The following is a 27,410-nucleotide window of genomic DNA, read 5'->3' as shown; positions in this document are numbered from 1 at the left end:
TTCAGCCTGCTTGGAGTCAAGTATTTGTTCAAGGGGAGTGAGGAAGAAATTAATGAGAGAATTGGTTTAGTTTCTAAAGGCCTCTACCACTGGGGTTTTCCTCGCTTATGTCTGAGTTTGTTGCAGACTAATTGAGAGAGATTGATTGCTATGATTAGTCAACAACTCCATTATAGTTGTAACATGCAACTACCAGGATGATAGAAGATGAACTAGATGGACCTTGGTCTTTTTGCATCCAGCAATGCCTATGTTTACTCTGTATATTTTTTGCCTTTGGAATACAAAGTGGCATGAGGGGGAGTAGGTTGAACACCTACTTTTTGGGGGATGTTGCACATCATGAATGGACTGGAAAAAGACAAAGGAAAATATAGTTCCTTAAACAGTCTTTTCAAAAACCCAAGTGAAGTGACACTGTTCATCAGTCTTTGACTCAAACTTCAAGGGGGAAAGGCCTCATTATTGGGAAAACTTCTAATTGTCAGAATATAACAATGAGTTTTCAGTGACTAATTCTTATGCTTTTATTAATGCAGACAAAATAAAATTGCAAGCAGACAGACCACTTCGCACTCGCATTCGTCGAAAAGAAAGGAGAAGCTTCAGCAGCTGCAGTCTTTACTTCCTTTCTATGGAGGAGGAAGCCTGTCATCTGAAATCAGGTAAATCTTTTCTGAACTAAATCCAGTTAATGATGGGACTGTGATACTGCACAGTGTTAAGTATACCTCCTAGTATTCTACAATCATTGAAGAAAAATAAATTAACCACTTATAGCTATATAATGTCTTTAACATACGAAAATGTCCCAAAGCACTTCACAGAAGTGTAATCAGGCAAAATTAGCACTGAGCCAAAGAATATTAGCTTGGGTGACCGAGAGCATGGTTAAAGAGAGGAGTTTTAATGAGGGACCAAAGGGAGGAATGAAAGGTGGAGAGGTTTATGGAAAGAATTCCAAAGCTTGCAGCCTATATGGCTGAAGGCATAACCAAAATTGTGCGGCACAGCACGTAGGGGACGCACAAGAGGCCAGAGTTGGAGGAATGAAGAGTCCTTGAAGGGTTTTAGAGCTGGAGGAGGTTACAGAGATGAGGAGTGCCAAGACCATGGAAAGATTCAAGCACAAGGATGAGATTATAATTGAGGTGTTGGGGGTTGAAGGACTGGGAGCCAATGTTGGTTAGTGAGCATAAGGGTTATGGGTGAATGAGATTTGCAGGTGGTCAATGGAATTTTGGAAGAACTCTGGTTTATTCAAGGTGGAAAATAGGAGACTCTCCAGGACATCATTGGATTAGTCGAGTCTGGAGGTAATGAAAGGATGGATAAAGGTTTCAGCAACAGGTGGGCTGAGGCCAGGGGTGGAGATGGACAATATTGCGGAGGTGGAAGTATGTGGTTAAGCTATTGACAGTGTACCAAATTTGATTATACTTCTGTAGTATAAAAATGTATAAGACACAATTTTTAGAATTGTTTGCTGTCCATTTTCAGCAAAGCTCATCTTTTAGAGGGCAGGGTGGAATCAGATAAAGCTGCAAGGCTGCCATTAATGTGTAGTACTGTACAGGGCTGACTTTACAAGGCTCAGCTTGTAGACCAGCTTCTAACAGTCATGGATTGGAAAATCAGCTCCTTATGTCACCCATCTTAATTTTCTGTGCCTGACACATACACAGAAGCCTGATTTAAATGTTATATTAAAGCAAATGAGGCACCATGTTGTATTTCATAGGAATGTACAATGCTGTGCCCCAAGCATGGATATCACATAAAATATCTGCTTTACTATCCTCCGTAGCTGGTCTGCTTTGGCAAGGTTGCTGCTGTTTCTATTATTTTTTTTGTATGTTATTAAGCATTTCTTGTACATTAATATTTGCATAATTTTTCTTTCTATAGTCCTGGCATTTTGCTAAAGCCTTTGGTTTACTACATTTGGACAATTACTGCTGGAGTACAAGTTGTATCTAATGAGCTTTTGCAGATAGGAGTCCCTTTGGCTGCTTCCAAAGTGCTGCATGATTTGGATATGGTGGACCAATTGGTGAGGGCACTAAATCTGCAGGTCCAACAATATGTCAGGCAGCTTGCTCAGTGCCGCCAATACCCAAAGCCCTGTATTATTAAAATTAAAATGATCCTCGGGATATGGGTTGCTACTGGGAAAGTTGGCCTATTCCTAGTTGTCCTTGGAAGGTGCTGGTGGGCAGCCTTCTTGAACCTTTGCATCCATGTGGGTGTTCACATGCATTGATCTTTGTTGGTGGCAGGACATATTGAGAGAGCAGTTAGAAAAGCATATGGGATCTTGGGCTTCGTAAATAGAGGTATTGACACAAAAGCCAGGAAGTTATACTGAACCTTTATAAAGCTCTGGTTAGGCCACAACTGGAGTATTGCATCCAGTTCTGGTCACCACACTTTAGGAAGGATGTGAGGGTCTTTGAGAGGGTGCAGAGCATAGTTCCAGGGATGAGGGATTTCAGCTACAAGGTTAGATTGGAGAAGCTGGGGCTTTTCTCCTTGAAGCGATGGGGTTTGAGGGGAGATTTGATAGAGGTATACAAGATCATGGTAGGTTTAGATAAGGTAGATAAAGAAAAGTTGTTTCTGTTAGCTGATCTTACAAGGATTAGAGGACACAGATTTCAGGTTTTGGGCAAGAGATGCGGGACGGGTGGGGTGGTGGGTGGTGGTGTGAGGAAGAACTTTTTTACACAGCGAACGGTAATGACCTGGAACTTGCTGCCTACGTGGGTGGTGGTAGCAGAGATGATCAATAATTTAAAAAGGAAATTGGATGGGTACTTGAGGGGAATAAACCTCCAGGCCCTTGGGGATAGAGCGGGAGAATGGAACTGACTGGATTGCTGTCCAGAGAGCCAGTGTGGACTCGATGGTGCGAATGGCCAACCCCTGTGCCAGTACGACTCTGGTGAAGGTGCTCCCACAATGCTTTTTGATGGGGGGGGTGGTGGTTTCCAGGATTTTAATTTGGTGACGATATATATGTAAATCAGGATGGTGTGTGACTTGGAGGAGAATTTGGAGGTGATGGTATTCCTATGTTCCTGCTTCCCTTATCGTTCTAGGTGGTGGAGGTTGCGAGTTTCGGGGATGCTGTCAAAGAAGCCTTGACAAGTTGCTGCAGTACATTCTGCAGATAGTACACACTGCAGCCACTGTACACTGTTGGTGGAGGGTGTGAACGTTTAAGCCAGTTTGCACATCATGCTATTCTTACTTGGGTTTGTTAGACTGGATCTGTTGTTTCTGTCAATCAAGCTTTGCTATAGAGGGAGTGACAAAACTATGCCATCTGCTGTGTGCTGACATATCATAACCTTAAGAACTGGATTCCTCTTCCAATGGCTGTGAAAGTAATAATGCCATTAAGCTTTGTACTCAGTTGTGGTTCAATCATTAGCAGCCTTGCCTCTGTGGTTTAAGTACCACTCTAGAGACTAAAGCATAAAAATCCAGGCTGATTCTCCAGTACAATTAATATTTTGGAAAGACAGACAGAATGGCAAAGGAGGTTGGGTAGCCTTGATAAAGATTGACATAAGGACATTAGTGAGAAAGGATCTGGCCTCAGAAGATCATGAAATAGAATCAATATGGGTGGAAATTAGGAATAGCAAGAATCAGAAAACACTGGTAGGAGTAGTTTATAGGCCCCTTAACAGTAGTTACACTGAGCATTAAACAAGAAATTATTGGAGCTTGTAAGAATGATTGTGGGGGACTTGAATCTTCATATAGACTGGGACAATAAAATTGGCACGAGTGGTCTAGAAGGTGAGTTTGTAGAATGTTTTTGGGACAGTTTCTTGGCGCAATTGTGGAACTGAGCAGAGATAACACTATCTTAGATCTAGTATTGCATAATGCAGCAGGGTTAATTAATAATGTCATAGTAAAAGATCCACTGGGAAATAGTGATCATAATGCCATTAAATTCCATATGAAGTTTGAAAATGAAATACTCCAATTAGAAACACGAATCTTAAACTTAAACAAAGCCAATTATGTAGTTATGAGGGTAGAACTGGCTAAGGTAAATTGGCTAAATTGACTAAAAGGTATGGCAGAACAGCAGGAAACCTTTAACAAAACAATTCAAAATGTTCAGCAAAAATACATTCCATTGAAAAACAAAAACTCAGCAAGAATGACTCATCCGTGTCTCACTCAGGAAGTTAAAGATAGTATTAGATTAAAAGAAAAGGCTTACAATGTTGCAAAAAAAAATAGACTGAGGATTGGGAGTGATTTAGAGATCAGCAAAGGGCTACCAAAAAGTTGTTGATAAAGGAAAAAAATAGAATGAGAGTAAACTAGCCAATAATATAAAAACAGATTGTAAGAGCTTTTGTAGGTATATAAAAAGGAGAGTAGCTAAAGTAAATGTTGGTCCCTTAGAAGCAGACAGGAGAAATTATCACGGGGAAATTAGGAAATGGCAGAGGCATTGAACAAATATTTTGTGTCTGTCTTCACAGTTGAAGAGATAAGTTTCATACCAGAAATAGACAGTAACCTTGGGGCTCAAAAGGGTGAGGAAATTAATACCAGCAGAGAAAAAGTATTGGTGAAACATAACGGCCTAATATCTGACAAATCCCTGTGACCTGATAGCCTACACCCTAGGTTTCTAAAAGAGATAGCTGTTGAGATAGTGGATGCAGTAGCTATGATTTTCCAAAATTCCTTAAATTCGGAACAGTCCCATCAGATTGGAAGTTGACAAATGTTACACCGCTTTTCAAGAAAGGATGGAGAAAGAAAACAGTGAACTACAGGCCAGTTAGCCTAACATCAATCATTGGCAAAATGCTGGAATATATTCTGAAGGAAGCCGTAACAATGCAGTTAAAAAAGCATAGTATAAGTAGAATAAGTTAACGTGATTTTACTAAAGGGAAATCCTGTTTGAAAAATTTTAGATTTTTTTGAGGATATAACTAGTAGGATAGATAAAGGGGAACCAGTAGATGTTGTTTACCTGGATTTCCAAAAGGCACTCAATAAGGTGCCACACAAAAGGTTAATAGGCAAGATAAGGGCTCATGGAGTTGGGGGTAATATATTAGCGTGCATACAGGGTTGGATAATGGACAGGAAGCAAAGAGTGGGCATAAACAGGGCATTTTCAAGTTGGCAGACAGTGAATAGTGGAGTGCTGCAAGGATCAGTGCTGGGGTGTCAACTATTTACTATCTATAATCAATGACTTTGATGAAGAGACAGAGAGTAATGTATCTAAGTTTGCTGATGGTACAAAGATAGATGGAAAGGTCAGCTGTGGGGAGGACACAGAGGCTGCAAAGAGATATAAACAGGTTAAGTGAGTGGGCAAGAAGATGGCAGATGGAGTGTAATGTAGGGAAGTGTGAAGTCATTCACTTTGGTCTTAAGAATAGAAAAGCAGAATATTTTTTAAAAGGTGTGAAACTTGTAAGTGTTGATGTTCAAAGAAACTTGAGTGTGCTTGTACAAGGAATGCAGAAAGTTAGCAGGCAGGTACAGCAAGCAATCAGGAAGGGAAATGGCATGTTGGTCTTTATTGCAAGGGAATTGGAGTACAAGAATAAAGAAGTCTTGCTACAATTGTACAGGGTTTTGGTGAGACCACATCTGTAGTAGTGTGTGCAGTTTTGGTCTGCTCATTTAAGAAAGGATATACTTGCATTGGAGCGGTGCAGCAAAGGCTCTCCAAAATGGTCCCTGGGATGAGGATAGGTTCTTCTATGATGAAAGGCTGAGTAAAATGGGCCTGTATTCTCAGGAGTTTAGAAGAATGAGAGGCAATCTCATTGCAACATACAAGATTCTGAAGGGGCTGGGCTAGGGTAGATACTGAGAGATTGTTTCCGCTGGTCGGGAAATCTAAAACATGGGGGTACAATCTCAGGATAAAGGGCTGATCATTTAGGACTGAGACGAAGAAAAAATACTTCACTTAAAGGGTTGTGAATCTTTGGAATCCTCTACCCCAGAGGATTGTGGATGCTCCATCGTACATTTAAGGCTGGGATAAACAGATTTTGGTCTCAGAATCAAGGGGTATGGTGAACGGGTGGGAAAGTGGAGTTACAGCCTACGATCAGCAATGATCATATTGAATGGTGCAGCAGGCCTGATGGGCCATATAGTCTGTTCGTGCTCCTATTTCTTATGTTGTACAGTACTGAGGGAGGACTGCACTGTTAGAGGTGCTGTCTTCCACATGAGATGTTAACCCTCCCAGGTGGATGTAAAAGATCTCATGGCACTGTTTCAAAGAAGAACAGGAGAGTTCTCCCCGGTGTCCTGGCCAATATTTATCCCTCAATCAACATCACTAAAGCAGATTATCTGGTCATTGTCACATTGCTGTTTTGGGGGAGCTTGCTGTGCACAAATTGGCAGCTGTGTTTATTACATTACAACAGTGATTGCACTTCAAAAGTACCTCATTGGCTTTGGGATGCACTGAGGACTTGAAAGGAGCAAGTCTCCTCTTAACTCACTGGGAGCATTCATGGTCATGGGTTGAAGTACCATTCCAAAGATTTGAGCACACACTCCAGATTGGCACTTAGTATTGTATTAGAGGAGTGCTGTACTGTTGGAGGTGTTGTCTGTCAGATGAGACATTAAACTGAGTCACGATTTGATCCCCCCCATAGCAATATTTGAAGAACAGCATTTGAGTTCTCCCTGTGGCCCTGGTCAACATTTATTCATTAACCAGCATCCATAAGAAAGATGGTTTGGTCATTTGTCACATTGCTGTTTGTGGGAGATTGCTGTGTGAAAATTGGTTGCCATGTTTTCTATGTTACAACAGTGATTGGACCTCAAAAGTACTTCATTGGCTTTGGAGCAGTTTGGAATGTCCTGAAGACATGAAAGGTGCTATGCAAATGCAAGTCTTTTTTTTTTATAAGTCAGTATATCATATCTCCACCAAGCAAGTGACTGATGTCATGCTTGTCAGGGAAACTCAATCCTAAGTTTCCTACCAGAAACAAGATACCAACTGAAGAGGGCACAGAACATTTGCCACTGGACAGGCTTCCCTTGAGTAGAGGGATCCTTGCACCAACTTGAATGTGTACATAAACAGAAAAGGGTGACTTTTCATAACTATTCAAGCCACAGAGATGCAATCCTGCATGTTAATGCCAGTTTCCAGGGTGCATCCATGATTCTTTATTCTGCCATAGTCCAGTGCCTGCATTATTTGAACAGCTTGAGAATGGACAAATGGCTGTTGGGAGACCAGCCCTAGCCTTTTAGCTATGGCTGACATCGCCAAAAAGAAACCTCACACAATGGGAGAGCTCAGGTAAAGTGATATCCATGACACAACTTGAGTTACTGTTAAGTACACTTTGCGAATGCTGAAGGAATGATTCCGTTCTATGGATCAGTTGGCCAGGATGTAGGTTTACAGTCCAACCAAAATCATTATTGTCTGCCTCACGCTGCACAATTTTGCCTTAATGAAGAGTGAAAATATGTTTTAGCAAGGTGAATTCCTGGTAACAGCCAGTTTAAATCTAGATACAGCGAGCAGATAATACTCAGCCCATACTTCTGAGGATCAGCTGCAGGAAGAGTTCGAGGCAATTAATACGATAGAAATTCCGTCGATTGCAGAACTACATTGTGAGTCACATACTGAGAGAGAAAATGTGAAGAAAGAAGGAGGGTGAAAACAAACCAATAGCTTTGCCCCACCAAATCGCTGCTCCTACCTGACACTCTGTTCGCTGTGTCTTGTGAGAGTCAGCAACTTGCGGCCAATATAGGAAAACCTCTGAGAAATTCCTCTCTGACTTGTTCAGTCTCTCAAGCAAACTCCGTGCGACCATAGTTGCCTCATGTAAAATCGCAGTCACAATTAACTGGCAATTTTCCCCTATAAGTGGAAATGTCCTCTTCTATTGGGAATGGGAGTGGAGCTATTCCTTAGTTACCACAGGCCATGGCAATTTATTCCAGAGGGTAGTGACTCTCACTGATGGGAGGTGGAGTGGGAAGGGGAATAACTTCCTGGTGTCTAACCTAACCCTTTGCCTATGGATTTTATAGCTGTAACCATTCAATCCTGCAATTGCTGACCATATCAAACAGCTCATCGTTTTAAAACTTCAGATATGCATGTGGGCTTTTTTTGAAGTATTAGACTTAAGTCCAGGACTAAGAGTTCTAAGAGTTGGCATCATTCTGGTCATTGATGTCCTTCATCATGAACAGAATACTCCCAAGATCTTGTATAGCTTTAGCTATAGCATGCATGATTTTGTACTAAACAGTCCTAACAATACAAGCTAAAATCTTATTTTCTTTCCCATTATCCACTTGACATTCCTTGTGCACCAAAGTGATTACTGTCCTCTAGATCCTCTTCTCAATTCACTACATTTTACAGGAACCCCTGCATATGACAGATGCCTGGAGCTTTTGATGAAAGGTCACAGAACTGAAACGTTAACTCTATTTCTCTCTCCACAGATGCTGCCTGACCTGCACTTTCCAGCACTTTCTGTTTCTATTTCAGATTTCCAGCATCAGCAGTATTTTGCTTTTGTATTGGTGCTGAGGGTGCTATCTGATGAAGTGTCCATAAGCTCTTATAAAAGCTTTGATGGGATAGAGAATGGCAGTTTAGTTTCAATTTTCTCACTAAAGGAGTTTTATAGCTCACAAGGATGTAGCGGATCGTCCCATTAAGTGTTCTGGAAAATAAGTTTTAAATTTGTTGTGTGGACTAGAAAGATGTGCTACCAGTTGTGGTTTGATTATGTCAAAATCTGTGTATTTCTTGAATGAAAGAATGTAAAAGCTCAAATTTATCCATAGTCTCTCCACAACCATGAACATTCCAGTCATGCAGTTTCCTCTTGAATGCGTTAATTCTTCTATGCTGGACAATAAAATGCATTCTCTCATCTTGCATAGTTTTATTCAACTTCTTTATTTCATTGAATATGCCTGTGAGGTAACTCAGTTTAGCCAGCTACATGTCAGTATTCAGCACCTCGGCGTGTTCAGGTTTCTTATCAAATCTCTTTCTGGGGATGAGACTTATGGATAGACATTCTACCTTGAGACAACCATCTCACTTCTGTACGCACGGAATTATGTGCTGCAACCACTGCCTCGCAAAGTGCAACGAAGCGCCTAGGATTTGTTGCTCTGGATTTAATAAAATTAGTGCCTTTACCATTGTGTTGTAAACACTGTGAAGAGCTGGTTCAATATCTTTTGCAGCAAGTGGCTCTCAGTGTAAAAGGCAATGTGTCCAAATAGCATGAGGTGCAGCAACTTTTATTTTTTGCACAACACCAGTATGCTTTTCGGTCATTGCTGCAGCCCCCTCAGTGCAGACCCCAGTGCAATTTGTCCAGCCAATTTCTGCTGACATCATAAAATCATCCAACAATTCAAAAATATCACCTGACTGAACTGTTTGCAAAACAGAAAGTCTTTGATTTCCCTCTTCCACACATAAGGAACATAGGCAAGTAAATGGGACATTTAAAAATGTCTGTGGATTCACCAGGTTGTAGAGTGCAGTCATTACCATGCAGCTGATCAATGCACTGCAAAACTATGTCTTTTGACATTAAATCAATCTGTCGTTTGACAGTACCATTTGACTTTTTTTTTCAGTTCCTTGGCCTTCTGCTCTCCAAATAATTTCCCTTATGCTATCAGTGGCACGGAGGATTATCAACTCCTCAGTAATCTTATGTGATTTTTTTTCTTTAGTAATTTTCTGCTCCACTAAGTAGGATGAGACTATAAGCTTTTTATCAGCAGTAGTTTTGGATTTCACCACTGCTTTAGCACAAACCTGTTCCTTAGCCTTTTGCTCAAAAAAAACAAACGTTGTTTGTCTTTATATATTTCATGCTTAATAATTAAGTGTCTTTGTAATTTGGAAGGTTTCAAAAATTCATTGAGAGCTTAAGGCTGAGGCTGCCGAAGGCCAACGATGGAGCGATTAAAATCTCAAGGCCTCCCTTCCCACCTCGTCCATGGTCCCCTCAGCTCCCTATGTAAGGAGGCTGAATCTTGAGAAGCGTTTTAGAAAAATAAACTTACATTCCTTCAGGGATCTAGGGCCACTTCCCTTATCTGGACCACAGTAGGTGGGGTCCACATCAGGCTATGTGGAGGGTCGTTCATCTGCCTCACTGGGTGTACAATGCTTCCCAGACAGAATTAGCTTTGACAGCGCCACTGAGTCAGGTACACCTAGCATGTTCTCATGCTATTTGCCCCACCAATGGCAGCAGTACCTTCCTCTACCTAGAACCTAAGCTATGAAATTCCCTGCCTAAACCTCTCTGCCTCTTTCTCCTCCTTTAAAAGGCTACTTAAAACCTACATCTTTGACCAAGCCTTTGGTAACCTGTCCTAATATCTCCTTATGTAGCTCGGTGTCAAATTTTGTGCACAAATTGCATACTGGTTGAGTTGTATCTCCACTTCCAGGATATATAAAATGGAAATACAAGTAGCTGCCTTCATATTCCCTTAATTTTGCAGGATTAATGGTGGTTTTGTTTTTTTACTCTCACCTCCATCTCCTTGGTGTTCTTTAGTCCTTACAGTTGAAGGAAGTTCTGTATCATCACTCTGTGGGTGTTGTTGGTTTGAAGCTGATGGTTGCACTAAAAGTAGAGACATAGAGTACAAAAGCCAAAACACTGGTTTGGCCTCAACTGGAGTATTGAATCCAATTCTGGGCATTGTACTTTAGCAAGGATGTGAAGGCTTTAGAGATGTTCCAGAAAATGATGAAAATGGTTTCTGGGATGAGGGACTTCAGTTGCGCAGATAGATTGGGCAATCTGGTAGTGTTCTCCTTAGATAGGAGAAGGTTTAGAGGAGATTTGATAGAGGTGTTCAATATCATAAGTGAGATTAGATGGAGAGAAACTGTTCCTTTTGGTGGAAGGGTTGAAAACCAAAGGACACCGATATAAAAGAATCAATGAGACACGAGGAATAACTTTTTTATGCAGGGAGTGGTTAGGATCGGAGTGTGTGCTGGAGGCAGGTTCAATCGTGGATTTCAAAAGTGCATTGAACAAGTACCCAAAGAGGAGAAATTTGCAGGGCTATGGGGGAAAGAGTGTGGTCTTGGGTCTAGCTGAGTTGCTCTTGCAGAGAGCCGATACAGATACAACGGGCTGAATGGCCTTTCTCTGCTGCAATCATTCTATAATTCTATGAGAAACCATACGAACATATGAATTAGGAGCAGAAGTAGGTCATTCGGGGAGGCGGTGGCGTAGTGGTATTATCACTGGACTAGTAACCCAGAGACCCAGGGTATTGATCTGGGGACATGGGTTCGAATCCCATCACAGCAGAAGGTGGAATTTGAATTTAATTAATAAATCTGGAATTAAAAGCTAATCTAATGATGGCCATGAAACCATTGTCGATTGTTGTAAAAACCTATCTGGTTCACTAATGTCCTTTAGGGAAGGAAATCTGCTGTCCTTACCTGGTCTGGTCTACATGTGACTCCAGACCCACAGCAATGTGGTTAACTCTTACATGCCCTCTGAAATAGCCGAGCAAGCCACTCAGTTGTACCTAACTGCTACGAAGTCAATAAAAAGGAATGAAACCGGACAGACCACCCGGCATCGACCTAGGCACCGGAATCGACACCGGCAAACCCAGCCCTGTCGACCCTGCAAAGTCCTCCTTACTAACATCTGGGGGCTTGTGCCAAAGTTGGGAGAGCTGTCCCATAGACTAGTCAAGCAACAGCCTGATATAGTCATACTCACGGAATCATACCTTATAGAGAGTGTCCCAGACACTGCAATCACTATCCCTGGGTCTGTCCTGTCCCACCGCAGGACAGACCCAGCAGAGGTAGTGGCACAATGGTATACAGTAGGGAGGGAGTTGCCTTGGGAGTCCTCAAAATCGACTCCGGAGCCCATGAAGTCTCATGGCATCAGGTCAAACATGGGCAAGGTAACCTCCTACTGATTACCACCTACCGCTCTCCCTCAGCTGATGAGTCAGTACTCCACCATGTTAAACACCACTAGGAGGAAGCACTGAGGGTGGCAAGGGCACAAAATGTACTCTGGCTGGGGGACTTCAATGTCCATCACCAAGAGTGGCTTGGTAGTACCACAACTGACCGAGCTGGCTGAGTACTAAAGGACATAGCTGCTAGACTGGGTCTGCGGCAGGTGGTGGGGGAAACAACACAAGCGAAAAACATACTTGACCTTATCCTCACCAATCTGCCTGCCGCAGATGCATCTGTCCATGACTGTATTGGTAGGAATGACCACCGCACAGTCCTTGCGGAGACGAAGTCCCGCCTTCACATTGAGGATACCGTCCATCGTGTTGTGTCACCGTGCTAAATGGGATAGATTTTGAACAGATCTAGCAATGCAAAACTGGGCATCCATGAGGCGCTGTGGGCCATCAGCAGCAGCAGAATTGTACTCAACCACAATCTGTAACCTCATGGCCTGGCATATCCCCCACCCTACCATTACCATTAAGCCAGGAGACCAACCCTGGTTCAATGAAGAGTGCAGGAAGGCATGCCAGAAGCAGCACCAGGCATACCTCAAAATGAGCTGTCAACCTGGTGAAGCTACAACCCAGGACTACTTGCATGCCAAACTGCATAAGCAGCATGAAATAGACAGAGCTAAGCGATCCCATAACCAACGGATCAGATCTAAGCTCTGCAGTCCTGCCACATCCAGTCATGAATGGTGGTGGACAATTAAACAACTAACTGGAGGAGGTGGCTCCACAAATATCCCCAGCCTCCATGATGGGGAAGCCCAGCACATCAGTGCGAAAGATAAGGCAGAAGCATTTGCAACAATCTTCAGCCAGAAGTGCCCAGTTGATGATCCATCTCAGCCCCTTCCTGAAGTCCCCCGCATCAAAATGCCAGTCTTCAGCCAATTCGATTCACTCCGCGTGATATCAAGAAACGACTGAAGGCACTGGATATTGCAAAGGCTGTGGGTCCTGACAATATTCCGGGAATAGTACTGAAGACCTGTGCTCCAGAACTTGCCACACCTCTAGCCAAGCTGTTCCAGTATAGCTACAACACTGGCATCTACCCGGCAATGTGGAAAATTGCCCAGGTCTGTCCTGTACACAAAAAGTAGGACAAGTCCAACCCGGCCAGTTACCGCCCCATCAGTCTACTCTCAATCATCAGCAAAGTGATGGAAGGTGTCATCAACAGTGCCATCAAGCAGCACTTGCTTCGCAATAACCTGCTCAGTGATACCCAGTTTGGGTTCCGCCAGGGCCACTCAGCACCTGACCTCATTACAGCCTTGGTTCAAACATGGACAAAAGAGCTGAACTCCAGAGATGAGGTGAGAGCGACTGCCCTTGGCATCAAGGCAGCATTTGACCGAGTACTTCCTCAAGGAGCCCGAGCAAAACTGGAGTCAATGGGAATCTGGGGGAAAACCCTCCACTGGTTAGAGTCATACCTAGCACAAAGGAAGATGGCTGTGGTTGTTGGAGATTAATCATCTGAGCTCCAGGACATCACTGCAGGAGTTCCTCAGGGTAGTGTCCTAGGCCCAACCATCTTCAGCTGCTTCATCAATGACCTTCCTTCAATCATAAGGTCAGAAGTGGGGATGTTCGCTGATGATTGCACAATGTTCAGCACCATTCGTGACTCCTCAAATACTGAAGCAGTCCGTGTAGAAATGCAGCAAGACCTGGACAATATCCAGGCTTGGGCTGATAAGTGGCAAGTAACATTTGCGCCACACAAGTGCCAGGCAATGACCATCTCCAACAAGAGAGAATCTAACCATCTCCCCTTGACTTTCAATGGCATTACCATTGCTGAATCCCCCACTATCAACATCCTAGGGGCTACCATTGACCAGAAACTAAACTGGAGTAGCCATATAAATTCCGTGGCTACAAGAGCAGGTCAGAGGCTAGGAATCCTGTGGCGAGTAACTCACCTCCTGACTCTCCAAAGCCTGTCCACGATCTACTAGGCACAAGTCAGGAGTGTGATGGAATACTCTCCACTTGCCTGGATGGGTGCAGTTCCAACAACACTCGAGAAGCTCGACACCATCCAGGGCAAAGCAGCCCGCATGATTGGCACACCATCCACAAACATTCACTCCCTCCACCACTGATGCACAGTGGCAGCAGTGTGTACCATCTACAAGATGCACTGCAGCAACGCACCAAGGCTCCTTAGACAGCACCTTCCAAACCCGTGACCTCTACCACCTAGAAGGACAAGAGCAGCAGATGCATGAGAACATCACCACCTGCAAGTTCCCATCCAAGTCACACACCATCCTGACTTGGAACTATATCGCTGTTACTTCACTGTCGCTGGGTCAAAATCCTGGAACTCCCTTCCTAACAGCATTGTGGGTCTACCTACCTCACATGGACTGTAGCGGTTCAAGAAGGCAGCTCACCACCATCTTCTCGAGGGCAATTAGGTATGGACAGTAAATGCTGGCATAGCCAGTGACGCCCACATCCCGTGAATGAATAAAAAAAAATTTGTGGCCCCTCTAGCCTGCTCCACAATTCAATAAGGTCATGGCTGATCTGTTTGTGTTTCGAATTCCACATTCTCATCTACCCCGCTTTATCATTTGATTCCCTTGCCTAACAAGAATCTATCTACAGCCGCATTAAAAATATTCAGTGACCCTGCCTCCACCTTCTGAGGCAGACAGTTCCAAAGTCGCACAACCCTCAGAGAAAAAATTTCTCCTCATCGCTGTCCTAAAGGTGCAACCTCTAATTTTAAAACAATGTCCCCTAGTTCTGGACTCACCCACAAGAGGAAACATCCTTTCCACATCCACCTTGACAAGACTGTTCAGGATCTTATAAACCTCAATCAAGTACCCCTCACTCTTCTAAATTCCAGTGAAAACAAACCCAGTCTGTCCAACCTTTTCTCATAAGACAACTCGCTCATTCCAGGTATCAATCTAGTAAACCTCCTCTGAACTGCCTTCAACGCATTTACATCCTTCCTTAAATAAGGAGACCAAAACTGCACACAGCATTCAAGATGTGGTCTCACCAATGCCCTGAATAACTGAAGCATAACATCCTTACTTTCATTTTCAATTCCTCTCGTAATAAAGGATAACATTCCATTAGCCTTATTTATTACTTGCTGTACCTGCATACTAACTTTTTGTGACTCATGCAGTAGAACACCCAGATCCCTCTGCACCCAGAATTCTGCAATCGTTCTCCGTTTAAGTAATACTCTGCTTCTTTATTCTTCCTGCCAAAGTAAACAACTTCACATTTTCCCACATTATGCTCCATCTGCCAGATTTTTGCCTACTCACTCAACCTATCAATAACGGTCTGCAACGTCCTTATGTCCTCTTCACACCATACTTTCCTACCTATCTTTGTGTCATCTGCAAATTTCGCGACCATGCCATCACTCCCCTCATCTCAGTCAGTAATATAAATTGTAAAAAGTTGAGACCCCAGCACAGACCCTGTCATCCAGAAATGGCACAGGCAGCAGTTCTTCATTGTGATAGGCCTGAAGGAGAGAAGAGATGAATATGATTTAGTCATGGGAATAAAAATGTTTATTTGGTGCTGAAATCACGTCAACGTGACTTAGTTGTATGAAATGTGGGTCGTAGATATTTACTGCTGGCACCATGGAACAGGGAAGTCTGAGTCTCCCCATCTCCGATGGTCAGGGATGCTGACATCTTGCTTATCTCCATGGCCTCCTGCTCTGCAGTTCTCAGCTCCACGATCTGTGGTAGCCCAACTCCAGTCCTCTCCCTTTCCCTTGTATTTCGTTGTCTTTTCTCCTGTAAGACATGTGAGCGTCGGTTAGACATGTCTTCACCTGGTGGATGCACTGCATTCAGTGAGGGTGACTATCAAGCAAATGCATAACGAATGGAAGTCACATACATCTGACAAATACTTACAAGAGGATTGGGATAAGTGGTAGTGGTGGAGGGAGAAAAGGGAGTTGAGGAAGTGCATTAAAATGGCAGTGACGAGTGATGTGATGGAGTGTACCTGATAAGATCGAGTAAAAGTGAATTGGGTTGCACTACAGGGTGTAGATGAATATGCTACTGTGCTCACCTTTCCTGACCTGGTTAGGTTATCAAACTGCTTCCTGCACTGTCTCCATGTCCTGAACACAACACTCCTGCTTGCTCACCTCTTCAGTCACACCTTTTTCATTAGAGCGGCCGTTTTTTTCCTTCTCATTATTGAGGAATAGCATCTCCTTCCTCGTCCTCATTGCACCATCCAACCATGGCGCCCCTCATTAAAGCGACTTAATTTCAAATTCTAGTAATCTATAATTCACTCAAATTCTCCAATTTCCATCTGTGCATTGGCCCTTTAAATAGTCAAAGTGAAATTGCAGCATGCAAGTTTGCACCACGCCCACTTGTGCACTGGAGACGTGAAAGCCGGAAGTAAAATGACGGTGTGGCATCCATGTTGAAATTGGACGTGTCCCATGATCTTCTGTGTTTTGCGCCCGCTATCATTACCCCTGCCCGTCTTGCCACTCCGATCCTGCCTCTGCCTTTATATCGATCCCTGCGTCAATATTTAAGAATAGGTTAGATAGGTGTTTGAATTAATGGGGAATAAAAGGACATAGGAACAGGATGGGCACAAGGGATTAGGCTGACTGCTTGAGTGGGTGATAAGCATCAATATGGACTCCAACAATATGGGGCGGCACAGTGGCGCAGTGGTTAGCACCGCAGCCTCACAGCTCCAGGGACCCGGGTTCGATTCCGGGTACTGCCTGTGTGGAGTTTGCAAGTTCTCCCTGTGTCTGCGTGGGTTTCCTCCGGGTGCTCCGGTTTCCTCCCACAAGCCAAAAGACTTGCAGGTTGATAGGTAAATTGGCCATTATAAATTGTCACTAGTATAGGTAGGTGGTAGGGAAATATAGGGACAGGTGGGGATGTTTGGTAGGAATATGGGATTAGTGTAGGATTAATATAAATGGGTGGTTGATGTTCGGCACAGACTCGGTGGGTCGAAGGGCCTGTTTCAGTGCTGTATCTCTAATCTAATCTAAATCTAAAAACTCACGGACACTTCTTCCTACCTCCCTCTGGACCATGACCCCACCACCGAACATCAAGCCACCGTCCAAAGGACTGTCACTGACCTCATCTCCTCTGGAGATCTTCCCTCTACGGCTTCCAACCTCATATTCTAGCAACCCCGGACAGCCCGCTTCTACCTCCTTCCCAAAATCCACAAACGTAACTGTCCCGATAGACCCATTATGTCAGCCTGCTCCTGCCCCACTGAACTTATTTCTTCCTGTCTATCTTTTCTCCGCTGGTCCAGTCTCTTCCCACCAACATCCGTGACTCTTCTGACGCCCTACGTCATTTTGACAATTTCCAGTTTCCTGGTCCCAACCGCCTCCTCTTCACTATGGACGTCCAATCGCTCTACACCTCCATCCCCCACCAGGATGGTTTGAGGGCTCTCCGCTTCTTCCTGGAACAGAGGCCCAACCAGTCCCCATCCACCATCACCCTCCTCCACCTAGCTGAACTTGTTCTCACATTGAACAACTTCTCCTTCAACTCCACTCACTTCCTTCAAGTAAAAGGTGTCGCGATGGGTACCCGCATGGGTCCTAGTTATGCCTGTCTTTTTGTGGGATGTGTCGAGCATTCTTTGTTCCAGTCCTACTCAGGCCCTCTCCCCCAACTCTTTTTCCGGTACATTGATGACTGTATCGGTGCCGTTTCCTGCTCCCGTCCCCAACTGAAAAACTTTATCAACTTTGCTTCCAATTTCCACCCTTCTCTCACCTTTACATGGTCCATCTCTGACACTTCCCTTCCCTTCCTCGACTTCTCTGTCTCCATCTCTGGGGATAGGTTGACTACTAATATCCATTATAAGCCCACCGACTCCCACAGCTACCTCGACTACACTTCTTCACACCCTACCTCCTGTAAGGACTCCATTCCATTCTCCCAGTTTCTCCGTCTCCAACGCATCTGCTCTGATGATGCTACCTTCCATGACGGTGCTTTTGATATTACCTTTTTCCTCAACCGAGGATTTCCCCCCACTGTGGTTGACAGGGCCCTCAACCGTGTCCGGCCCATTCCCCGCACCTCTACCCTCACCCCTTCCCCTCCCTCCCAGAACCGTGACAGGGTTCACCTTGTCCTCACTTTCCACCCCATCAGCCTCCATATCCAAAGGATCATCCTCCGCCATTTCCGTCACCTCCAGCGTGATGCCACTACCAGTCGCATCTTCCCCTCCCTTCCCCTGTCAGCATTCTGAAGGGATAGTTCCCTCCGCGACACCCTGGTCCACTCCTCCATTACCCCCACCACCTCGTCCCCATCCCATGGCACCTTCCCCTGCAATCGCAGGAGGTGTAATACCTGCCCATTTACCTCCTCACTCCTCACTATCCCAGGCCCCAAACACTCCTTTCAGGTGAAGCGATTTACTTGTACTTCTTTCAATGTAGTATACTGTATTCGCTGCTCACAGTGTGGTCTCCTCTACATTGGGGAGACCAAGCGCAGACTGGGTGACCGCTTTGCGAAACATCTCCGCTCAGTCTGCAAGCAGGACCCCGAGCTTCCGGTTGCTTGCCATTTCAACACTCCCCCCTGCTCTCATGCTCACATCTCTGTCCTGGGATTGCTGCAGTGTTCCAGTGAACATCAACGCAAGCTCGAGGAACAGCATCTCATCTACCGATTAGGCACACTACAGCCTGCCAGACTGAACATTGAGTTCAATAATTTCAGAGCATGACAGCCCCCCCATTTTACTTTCATTTTTAGTTATTTTTTCTTTTTTTTTTTACATTTTTTACGATCTTTTTTTCATTTATTTCATTTCATCTTAGTTTGTTTACCCACTGTTTTTTTTCAGGTTTGTAATTGCTGTTATTCAATATTCCGTGCATTAACACCTAATCTGTACTAATGTTTTGTCTTTCAACACAACATTAACATATTGTTTGCCTTTGCTCCGTGACCTTTTGGTCAGCTATGTGGCCTGGTCCAATCTACACCTCCTTTGTTAACTCTTGCCCCACCCCCACCTCACTTGTTTATAACCTGTGACTTTTCTAATATTTGTCAGTTCCGAAGAAGGGTCACTGACCCGAAACGTTAACTCTGCTTCTCTTTCCACAGATGCTGCCAGACCTGCTGAGTGGTTCCAGCATTTCTTGTTTTTATTTCAATATGGACTGGTTTGGCTGAATGCCCTTTCACTGAGTGGTAGCTTCCATGTAATATGCCTTAAGAAACACTTCGCAAGCAGATATTTTGCACAGATATCCTCCCACTGCGGCACCATGAATGGGAAGTACTTTCCACAAGGCACGATTAAACTATATTTTGGCCCAAGTTTCATGTTGTGAATGGAGGAAAAGCAGGCTGAGGGAAGAATGTGCAGTGGTTAGCACCACAGCCTCACAGCTCCAGCGACCCGGGTTCAATTCTGGCTACTGCCTGTGTGGAGTTTGCAAGTTCTCCCTGTGTCTGCGTGGGTTTCCTCCGGGTGCTCCGGTTTCCTCCCACATGCCAGAGACTTGCAGGTTGATAGGTAAATCGGCCAAAACAAATTGCCCCTAGTATAGGTAGGTGTAAGTGGTAGGGAAATATAGGGACAGGTGGGGATGTGGTAGGAATATGGAATTAGTGTAGGGTTAGTATAAATGGGTGGTTGATGGTCGGCACAGACTCGGTGGGCCGAAGGGCCTGTTTCAGTGCTGTATCTCTAAATATAATTTTTTTTAAATATTGTGCATCACTGCCTGCACCAATCTCCTATTGTGTTCCAAACTCCTAAATATGCGACTTCATTCTACACACCATTTCATGCCACCTAATAAATATGGTTTTAGTTAAATGAGTTTTTATTCTCCCTAATGTCAGGCAAGCCCCTCACCTGCCAAGAATGAGGAAAATTAATTTCGTCACATTGATTTTAAACTGCTGATGGTGAAGAAAGAACTTGCTTTAAAAAAACAATTGGAGAATTTGGCTGGAGAGAGACATTTGCATATCAACGGACAAGTACTTCAAAGAACATTTGAAGTCATTTGGCGGAATGCCTCATCACCAGAACTTTCAAACAAGCACCAAGATGTAGCTTGGCTGGTGGTGAGAAGGGCCCTCCCTGTCAGATCCTTCATGCACACCCGAAGTCTCGCCCCCTCTGCACAATGCCCCCGCGGTGGTTGTGGTGGGGAAGAGACGGTTGCCCACCTCCTCCTGGAATGTGTCTTTGCACAGGGCGGCACAGTGGCGCAGTGGTTAGCACTGCAGCCTCACAGCTCCAGCGACCTGGGTTCAATTCTGGGTACTGCCTGTGTGGGGTTTGCAAGTTCTCCCTGTGTCTGTGTGGGTTTCCTCCGGGTGCTCCGGTTTCCTCCCACATGCCAAAGACTTGCAGGTTGATAGGTAAATTGGCCATTAGCAATTGCCCCTAGTATAGGTAAGTGGTAGGGAAATATAGGGACAGGTGAGGATGTGGTAGGAATATGGAATTAGTGTCGGGTTAGTATAAATGGGTGGTTGATGGTCGGCACAGACTTGGTGGGCCGAAGGGCCTGTTTCAGTGCTGTATCTCTAAACTAAACTAAACTTAAACTAAAGCAGGTGTGGTAAGAGATGCAGTGGTTTTTGTCGAGGTTCATCCCAAGCAGCTCTGTAACACAGGAGTCTGTGCTCTACGGGCTTTTCCCAGGGACGCACACCGAGACAAACATCAACTGCTGCTGGAGGACTATCAATTCGGTGAAAGACGCCCTTTGGTCTGTCCGAAACTTGCTGGTCTTCCAACACAAAGAGTTGTCCATGACCGAATGTTGCAGATTGGCACATTCCAAGGTCCAGGACTGCGTGCTGAGGGCCGCACTAAAGCTTGGGGCAGCCGCAGCAAAGGCTCAATGGGGAAAAACCACAGTGTAAGGTCCCCCCACCAAGCTGAACTGAGGGGCTGGATCCATGGGACACCCCTCGAACTGTATCGGGAAAATTTTGTGTGCTGTAAATGTAAAAATGTATATGGCATGACAATGAAATGGAAGGGTTGTGAGGCAACTCATGATTGTACAGAAGGAAACTGATCACCTTTGCACTGTTTGTATTTTTTGACTTGATGCTGTTTTAAACTGTTTGGGAATGTAATTTTTACAGCTTTCTATGAATATTTTGGAAATATAAAAACAAAGTACTTCAAAGAACAAAGGAGCTATTCCCTGCTCCAATTTAATTCACAATGGACTTTTGATAACCAGACGTTGAAGCATTCCAGGTTAACTACTAAGATGGCCAAATACACAAACAGATGTGGTCAGGCCAGTTTAGTCACATGACTGACTTGGAGTTTTTTGAATTTGAACTTCCAACAGGGAATTTGAAATCAGAAGGTTGTTAGCTCCTGAACTGAGAACATCTCTCTCCTGTCTGCTCTCATCTCGCTCTCACCAGCTTCTGGAACCATTGAAGACATATGAACACCAAGAGAGAGAAGTCTCCTACAGTGAACAAAGTTTAAGAAGAATACTGGGCCCTAATGAAAAGTAGGAGCTGTCTACAATTAAGGACTCGACGGCAAGCTAGAAACATAGAACATAGAACATTACAGCGCAGTACAGGCCCTTCAGCCCTCGATGTTGCGCCGACCTGTGAAACCATCTGACCTACACTATTCCATTTTCATCCATATGTCTATCCAATGACCACTTAAATGCCCTTAAAGTTGGCGAGTCTACTACTGTTGCAGGCAGGGCGTTCCACGCCCCTACTACTCTCTGTGTAAAGAAACTACCTCTGACATCTGTCCTATATCTATCACCCCTCAACTTAAAGCTATGTCCCCTCGTGTTTGCCATCACCATCCGAGGAAAAAGGCTCTCACTATCCACCCTGTCCAACCCTCTGATTATCTTATATGTCTCTATTAAGTCACCTCTTCTCCTCCTTCTCTCTAACGAAAACAACCTCAAGTCCCTCAGCCTTTCCTCGTAAGACCTTCCCTCCATACCAGGCAACATCCTAGTAAATCTCCTCTGCACCTTTTCCAAAGCTTCCACATCCTTCCTATAATGCGGTGACCAGAACTGCACGCAATACTCCAGGTGCGGCCGCACCAGAGTTCTGTACAGCTGCAGCATGACCTCGTGGCTCCTAAACTCGATCCCCCTACTAATAAAAGCTAACACACCATATGCCTTCTTAACAGCTCTATTAACCTGGGTGGCAACTTTCAGGGATTTATGTACCTGGACACCAAGATCTCTCTGCTCATCTACACTACCAAGAATCTTCCCATTAGCCCAGTATTCTGCAATCCTGTTACTCCTTCCGAAGTGAATCACCTCACACTTTTCCGCATTAAACTCCATTTGCCATCTCTCAGCCCAGCTCTGCAGCCTATCTATGTCCCTTTGTAACCTACAACATCCTTCGGCACTATCCACAACTCCACCGACCTTCGTGTCATCCGCAAATTTACTAACCCACCCTTCTACACCCTCATCCAGGTCATTTATAAAAATGACAAACAGCAGTGGCCCCAAAACAGATCCTTGCGGTACACCACTAGAAACTATACTCCAGGATGAACATTTACCATCAACCACCACCCTCTGTCTTCTTTCAGCTAGCCAATTTCTGATCCAAAGCACTAATTCACCTTCAATCCCATACTTCTGTATTTTCTGCAATAGCCTACCGTGGGGAACTTTATCAAACGCCTTACTGAAATCCATATAGACCACATCCACGGCTTTACCCTCATCCACCTGTTTGGTCACCTTGTCAAAAAACTCAATAAGGTTTGTGAGGCACGACCTACCGTGTAAGGTACCCTACCTTCACAAAACCGTGCTGACTATCTCTAATGAACTTATTCTTTTCAAGATGATTATAAAACACTGAAACAGTAACAGAAACCCCCTTTTAGAGACTGCCTCAAACCTCCATTTTATTTTTCTTCTCTCTTCTGTCCTTATTTGCATGTGTGTATCGCGTGTACATGCTAGCGTGGGCGCGTTGTATATCAGTAGGCGTTAACCGTATTAGAATTTAAGTTTAAGGCCTAATAAATTTCACTTTTTTTCTTTAAACCTAAAGAGAACCTGGTGTGCTCATTTCTTTGCCTTATAATTGGAAAGCTGTGAACAAGGATTCACAAAGGGAGAGCTCAAAACACAGTGTGTTTAAAATTAAACCCTGTTACTACAATAAGACGAGATGAAGACAGCGAAAGACCCTTAGACAACTTTCTCACCTGGTCATAACACTAGTCTATCTTTTTTTTTTATTTGTTTTTTGTGGATTGTAGGCAGTGCTAGCTAAGCCAGCATTTATTCAACATCTGTAATTGCCCTTGACCTGAGTGACTATGCCATGTCAGAGGGCATTTTAAGAGTCAACCACGTTGCTATGGGTCTGGAGCCAAATGTAGGCCAGACCGGATAAGGAAAGCAGATTTCCTTCCCTAAAGGATATTAGTGAACCAGGTGGGTTTTTACAACAGTTGACAATGGTTTCATGGTCATCGTTAGACTAACTTTTTAATTCCAGATTTATTAATTGAATTCAGATTTCACCATCTGCCATGGCAGGATTTGAACCCATGTCCCCAGAGCATTAATCTGGGCTCTGGATTACTAGTCCAGTGACATTACCACTACGCAACCACCACTGACCAGGAGGTTGTGGAGCAAAGGCAAAGAGAGTGTGCTAATAGTGTGGTGATAGAAAAAGCATTGTCAGTTAATCTCTCTGGCCCTCTGTCCTATCTACACCTTCCCTTTTGTTCTCTTCTCCCCCCACTCCCCACCCCCTGCTTTATTTGCCTAAAACCTATTACATTTCTAACCTTTGCCAGTTCTGATGAAAGGTCACTGACTTGAAACGTTAACTCTGCTTCTTTCTGCACAGATACTGCCAGACCTGCTGAGTATTTTCAGCACTTTCTGCTTTTATTTCAGATTTGCAGAATCCGCAGTATTTTGCTTTTGTTTTATTGACGGAGTTTAAGTTGCCCATTTATCTGAGGTACGGTTTCAATGTTTGTATTTGGTTGAAGTTCACTTCTGCTCCCAAGCCTGCACCACATCTTGGCCAAAAGCATGAACTTTTGACCTGCCTGTAGGTCTCTACCAGAAATTCCATTGCTGGGAGGTGTACAAAGAGCAGCTGGAATGATCCTTTCCTGGTCTTCCCTCCCTCATTTGTCTTGGCCTTTGTTCTGCTCTACCAAAGATGGCATGACTGGTAGCTCTTTGTGTTGGGATTGGCAGGCAAAGCAGTGCAGTCTATTTTGCAGCAGAATTGGACGATGATACTCCCTGTGTGATTTATTTTCACGATTCATGTATCTGAATTTCCTCTTCAGTGCCTTGCGACTTTCCTACCTGCAGAATGGCGGCAATGATCAACTGATCCTCATTCAGCTACATGATCTCCTGGCTGAAGCTCTGCAACTGGAACAGAGGGTGAAGCACCCAAGGACACAACGGAAGGAGAGGAATCACAGTATGGTTGTGTAGAAGTTTGTTTAGTAATGGTGCTGGTGTATGAGAAAGACATTTACACCTGTGAGGAACATTGCCAGACTGTTGTGCGAGGCTGTACATCAATTAATGTATACCTCCTAACCACCAGCATTGCAGGCAGCTTGACCTTTGTGCAAAGGAGAATGCTATTATTTTCAGATCATGATCAGGTCCTTTTTTTGTTGTTGCCCTTTCTGAATTTCTTTCCCTTACAAACGGGCAGAAGTAAGAATATGCCAAGTTGAATATGAAAACAAAGTATTTTTAATTTAGGTGTGTACATCCGAATCAAGAAATGAAGGAAGGTGCATAATTCAGCAGCAAATGTTTTTTTAAAATTTGAAATGAGGCAGCTGAGTGCTGTTAGATGCTCCAACACAAAATATTTTTAATAGCTCAGTACAGCGAGGAAACAGATCATTAAAGGAACAGTCTGGTAAGGACTATTTTATTGGGCTAGTAATCCAGAGAATGTGAGTTCAAATCCAAACATGGCATTTTGAGAATTAGAACTCAAATAAAAAGAAAATCTGGAAATAAAAGGTTGGTGTCAGTAAAGCAATCATATAGCTGTCGGACTGCTGTGAATCCCAACTGGTTCACTAATGTCCTTTAGGAAAGTAAACCTACTGTCCTTGCATATATGTAACTCCAGTCTCTCACTAATGTGGTTAACTCTAAACAAGCCAATTAGTTGTATCACACTGTGCAGTTGGGAGCCTGATTTAAATTTAACACTGGCTGGCCAGCTGGCAGCTGGGTTTTTTAGGGCTCGGCAGCTAAATGGAGATGAGAGCAGCTGCCTACAGAAGGAAGTCATTTATAGATCTCTGCTTGTGATCCATGAGGAGGCATAGGTGTTCCGCAGCCCCTCAAGCAAAGCTTCTGTCTTTCTTCGGTGATGCGATCTGGCAACTGCCCCCCAACCGCAATCCAGAGTCTCCAGCCCTGCGATCTGCCGATCGTGCCCCCCAATCCATGATCCTGAGCCTCCAGCCCTGCGATCTGGCAATCACCCCCCTTCAACCTACACTTGTTCCCTCCTGATTGCTGCTCTGAGCCCCCCATTCAAACTCACGATCTTTCCCAGTCGCTGGGAACAGTCCTCCCTGCGGTCTTTAACCACTAACTTTCCTGCCTGGACTGAACGAGGTCCTGACAATAGATTTGGCAGGACCTCTGTATCGCCGGGGTATCTGGGTCCCTCCCGCACTTTCTCCCTGTATTGGGCCTCACCTTTTGTATTTAAATAACATTTATAGAAATCTGCATTTAGACAGACCCTATCTTGATCAACAGGGGAACGCGATACATTTAAACGCAATTTGGATTCAGAGCTGATCTCTCTGGAGATAGAAAACCAGCGACTAGAAGAAGAAATTCTCAAACTGCAGCTAAAACGACAAAGCAACCGCAGAAGTCATAAACTACTGAAGACTTCCATTGGCCAAAGGCTAATGTTATCGGGTAAGCTTCTCAAAGTATTTATCAACATTCATTTATTGGATCCTAAAAAGCAAGCATAGTGCTATTTTATTGTGTGTGCAATAGAACAGGATAGATGAAAAGCTAACAAGCCCACAGCATCAATATCTGGACAGGTGTGCTATTATGTTGGGAAAGTATGTGGGATATGCGTTTGATTGCATTTAAACTGATTATGCTTCCAATTTAAAATCCATGATATGCCATTGTGTCTGATTAAAGAAAGAAAAGAAAGAGCTTGCATTTATATAGCACCTTTCACAACCTCCGGACGTACCAAAGTGCATAACAACCAATGAAGTACTTTTGAAATGTGGTCACTGTTGCAATGTAGAAAACGTGACAGCCAATTTGCTCACATGAAGGTCCCTCATACAGCAATGTGATAATGACCTTGTGGTGGTCTGTTTTTGTGGATTGAGGGACACTGGTGGGAACTTCCTCGCTCTTCAAATTAGTACCATGGGATCTTTTATGTCCATCTGAGAGGGCAGGCAGGGCTCCGTTTAATGTCTCATTCAAAAGATGGCACTCCTGACAGTGCAGTATTCCCTCAGTACTTCACTGAAGTGTTCGTCTTGATTTGTGTGCTGAAGTCATGGAATGGGACTTGAACCCACAACCTTCTGATTCAGATGACATTGCTACAACTGAGTCACAGCTGAGCAGTGAATACACCCACTCTTCTTGCAATGTAATTAAGACGTTCCAAAGTGTCTGGAGCAGAGGGTTAAAATATCACATTGGTGCAAGAGGGGCAGGTGTACCTCAATCCCAGTGAAGGGTGCAGTTAAAGGACATTATTGATGCAGAGGAGCGGGAGCTTTACACTGACCTCCAAGTACTTGATGTTGACACCTATGATAAAAGACTTCTGTTTCCAAGCGTTAATATTATTTGCTTTGAGAAGAACGTAAAACATTGTAATTGAGTATTAAAATTTCATTTTTAGTAGATGGAGAAGAAAATGATCAACTACAGCTGACTCGGAAAGATAGAAATCAGAAACTGAGGTCTCTGAAGACTGAGATTGACCTCTTGAAACAAGAGATGGAGATTCAGCGTCTTCAGCGTCACATGAGGACCTCGAAGACACGAGACCTTCCCGATGAAACCCCTCCAACTCCTCCATTCCTGCCAATGGTAAAAGCAGATTGTGACCAGAAGTCACAGCTTTGGGCATCAAATGGACTAGGTTACTTACCTGGTTCTGAGTGTTAAAGGCAGATAGATTGAGGAAGATTGTTTCCAGTAGTTGGACAGTAGTTACGGTGTATGTCGAGGGGCCGTAGGT

The 27,410-nt window shown here is 44.1% G+C and overlaps 1 protein-coding gene across 3 annotated transcripts in view; it reads left to right on the top strand.

Annotated features, from left to right (window-relative positions):
* LOC137368741 (coiled-coil domain-containing protein 17-like) overlaps positions 1-27,410 on the top strand; it is a 73,040-nt gene that overhangs the window by 20,972 nt on the left and 24,658 nt on the right. For 2 of the 3 annotated variants that reach the window (XM_068028929.1, XM_068028927.1), the window contains exons 5-8: positions 540-665; positions 24,472-24,611; positions 25,931-26,098; positions 27,069-27,259. In XM_068028929.1, coding sequence (XP_067885030.1) covers positions 540-665; positions 24,472-24,611; positions 25,931-26,098; positions 27,069-27,259 — 625 coding nt within the window. The remainder of the gene's footprint in view (positions 1-539; positions 666-24,471; positions 24,612-25,930; positions 26,099-27,068; positions 27,260-27,410) is intronic. The other variant, XM_068028928.1, reaches the window with a different exon arrangement.

Source organism: Heterodontus francisci, chromosome 4 (genome assembly GCF_036365525.1).
Source record: "Heterodontus francisci isolate sHetFra1 chromosome 4, sHetFra1.hap1, whole genome shotgun sequence".
Classification (NCBI taxonomy): domain Eukaryota; kingdom Metazoa; phylum Chordata; class Chondrichthyes; order Heterodontiformes; family Heterodontidae; genus Heterodontus; species Heterodontus francisci.
The sequence above is the reverse complement of the archived record's forward strand: the minus strand, read 5'-3'. Positions and strand labels throughout refer to the sequence as shown.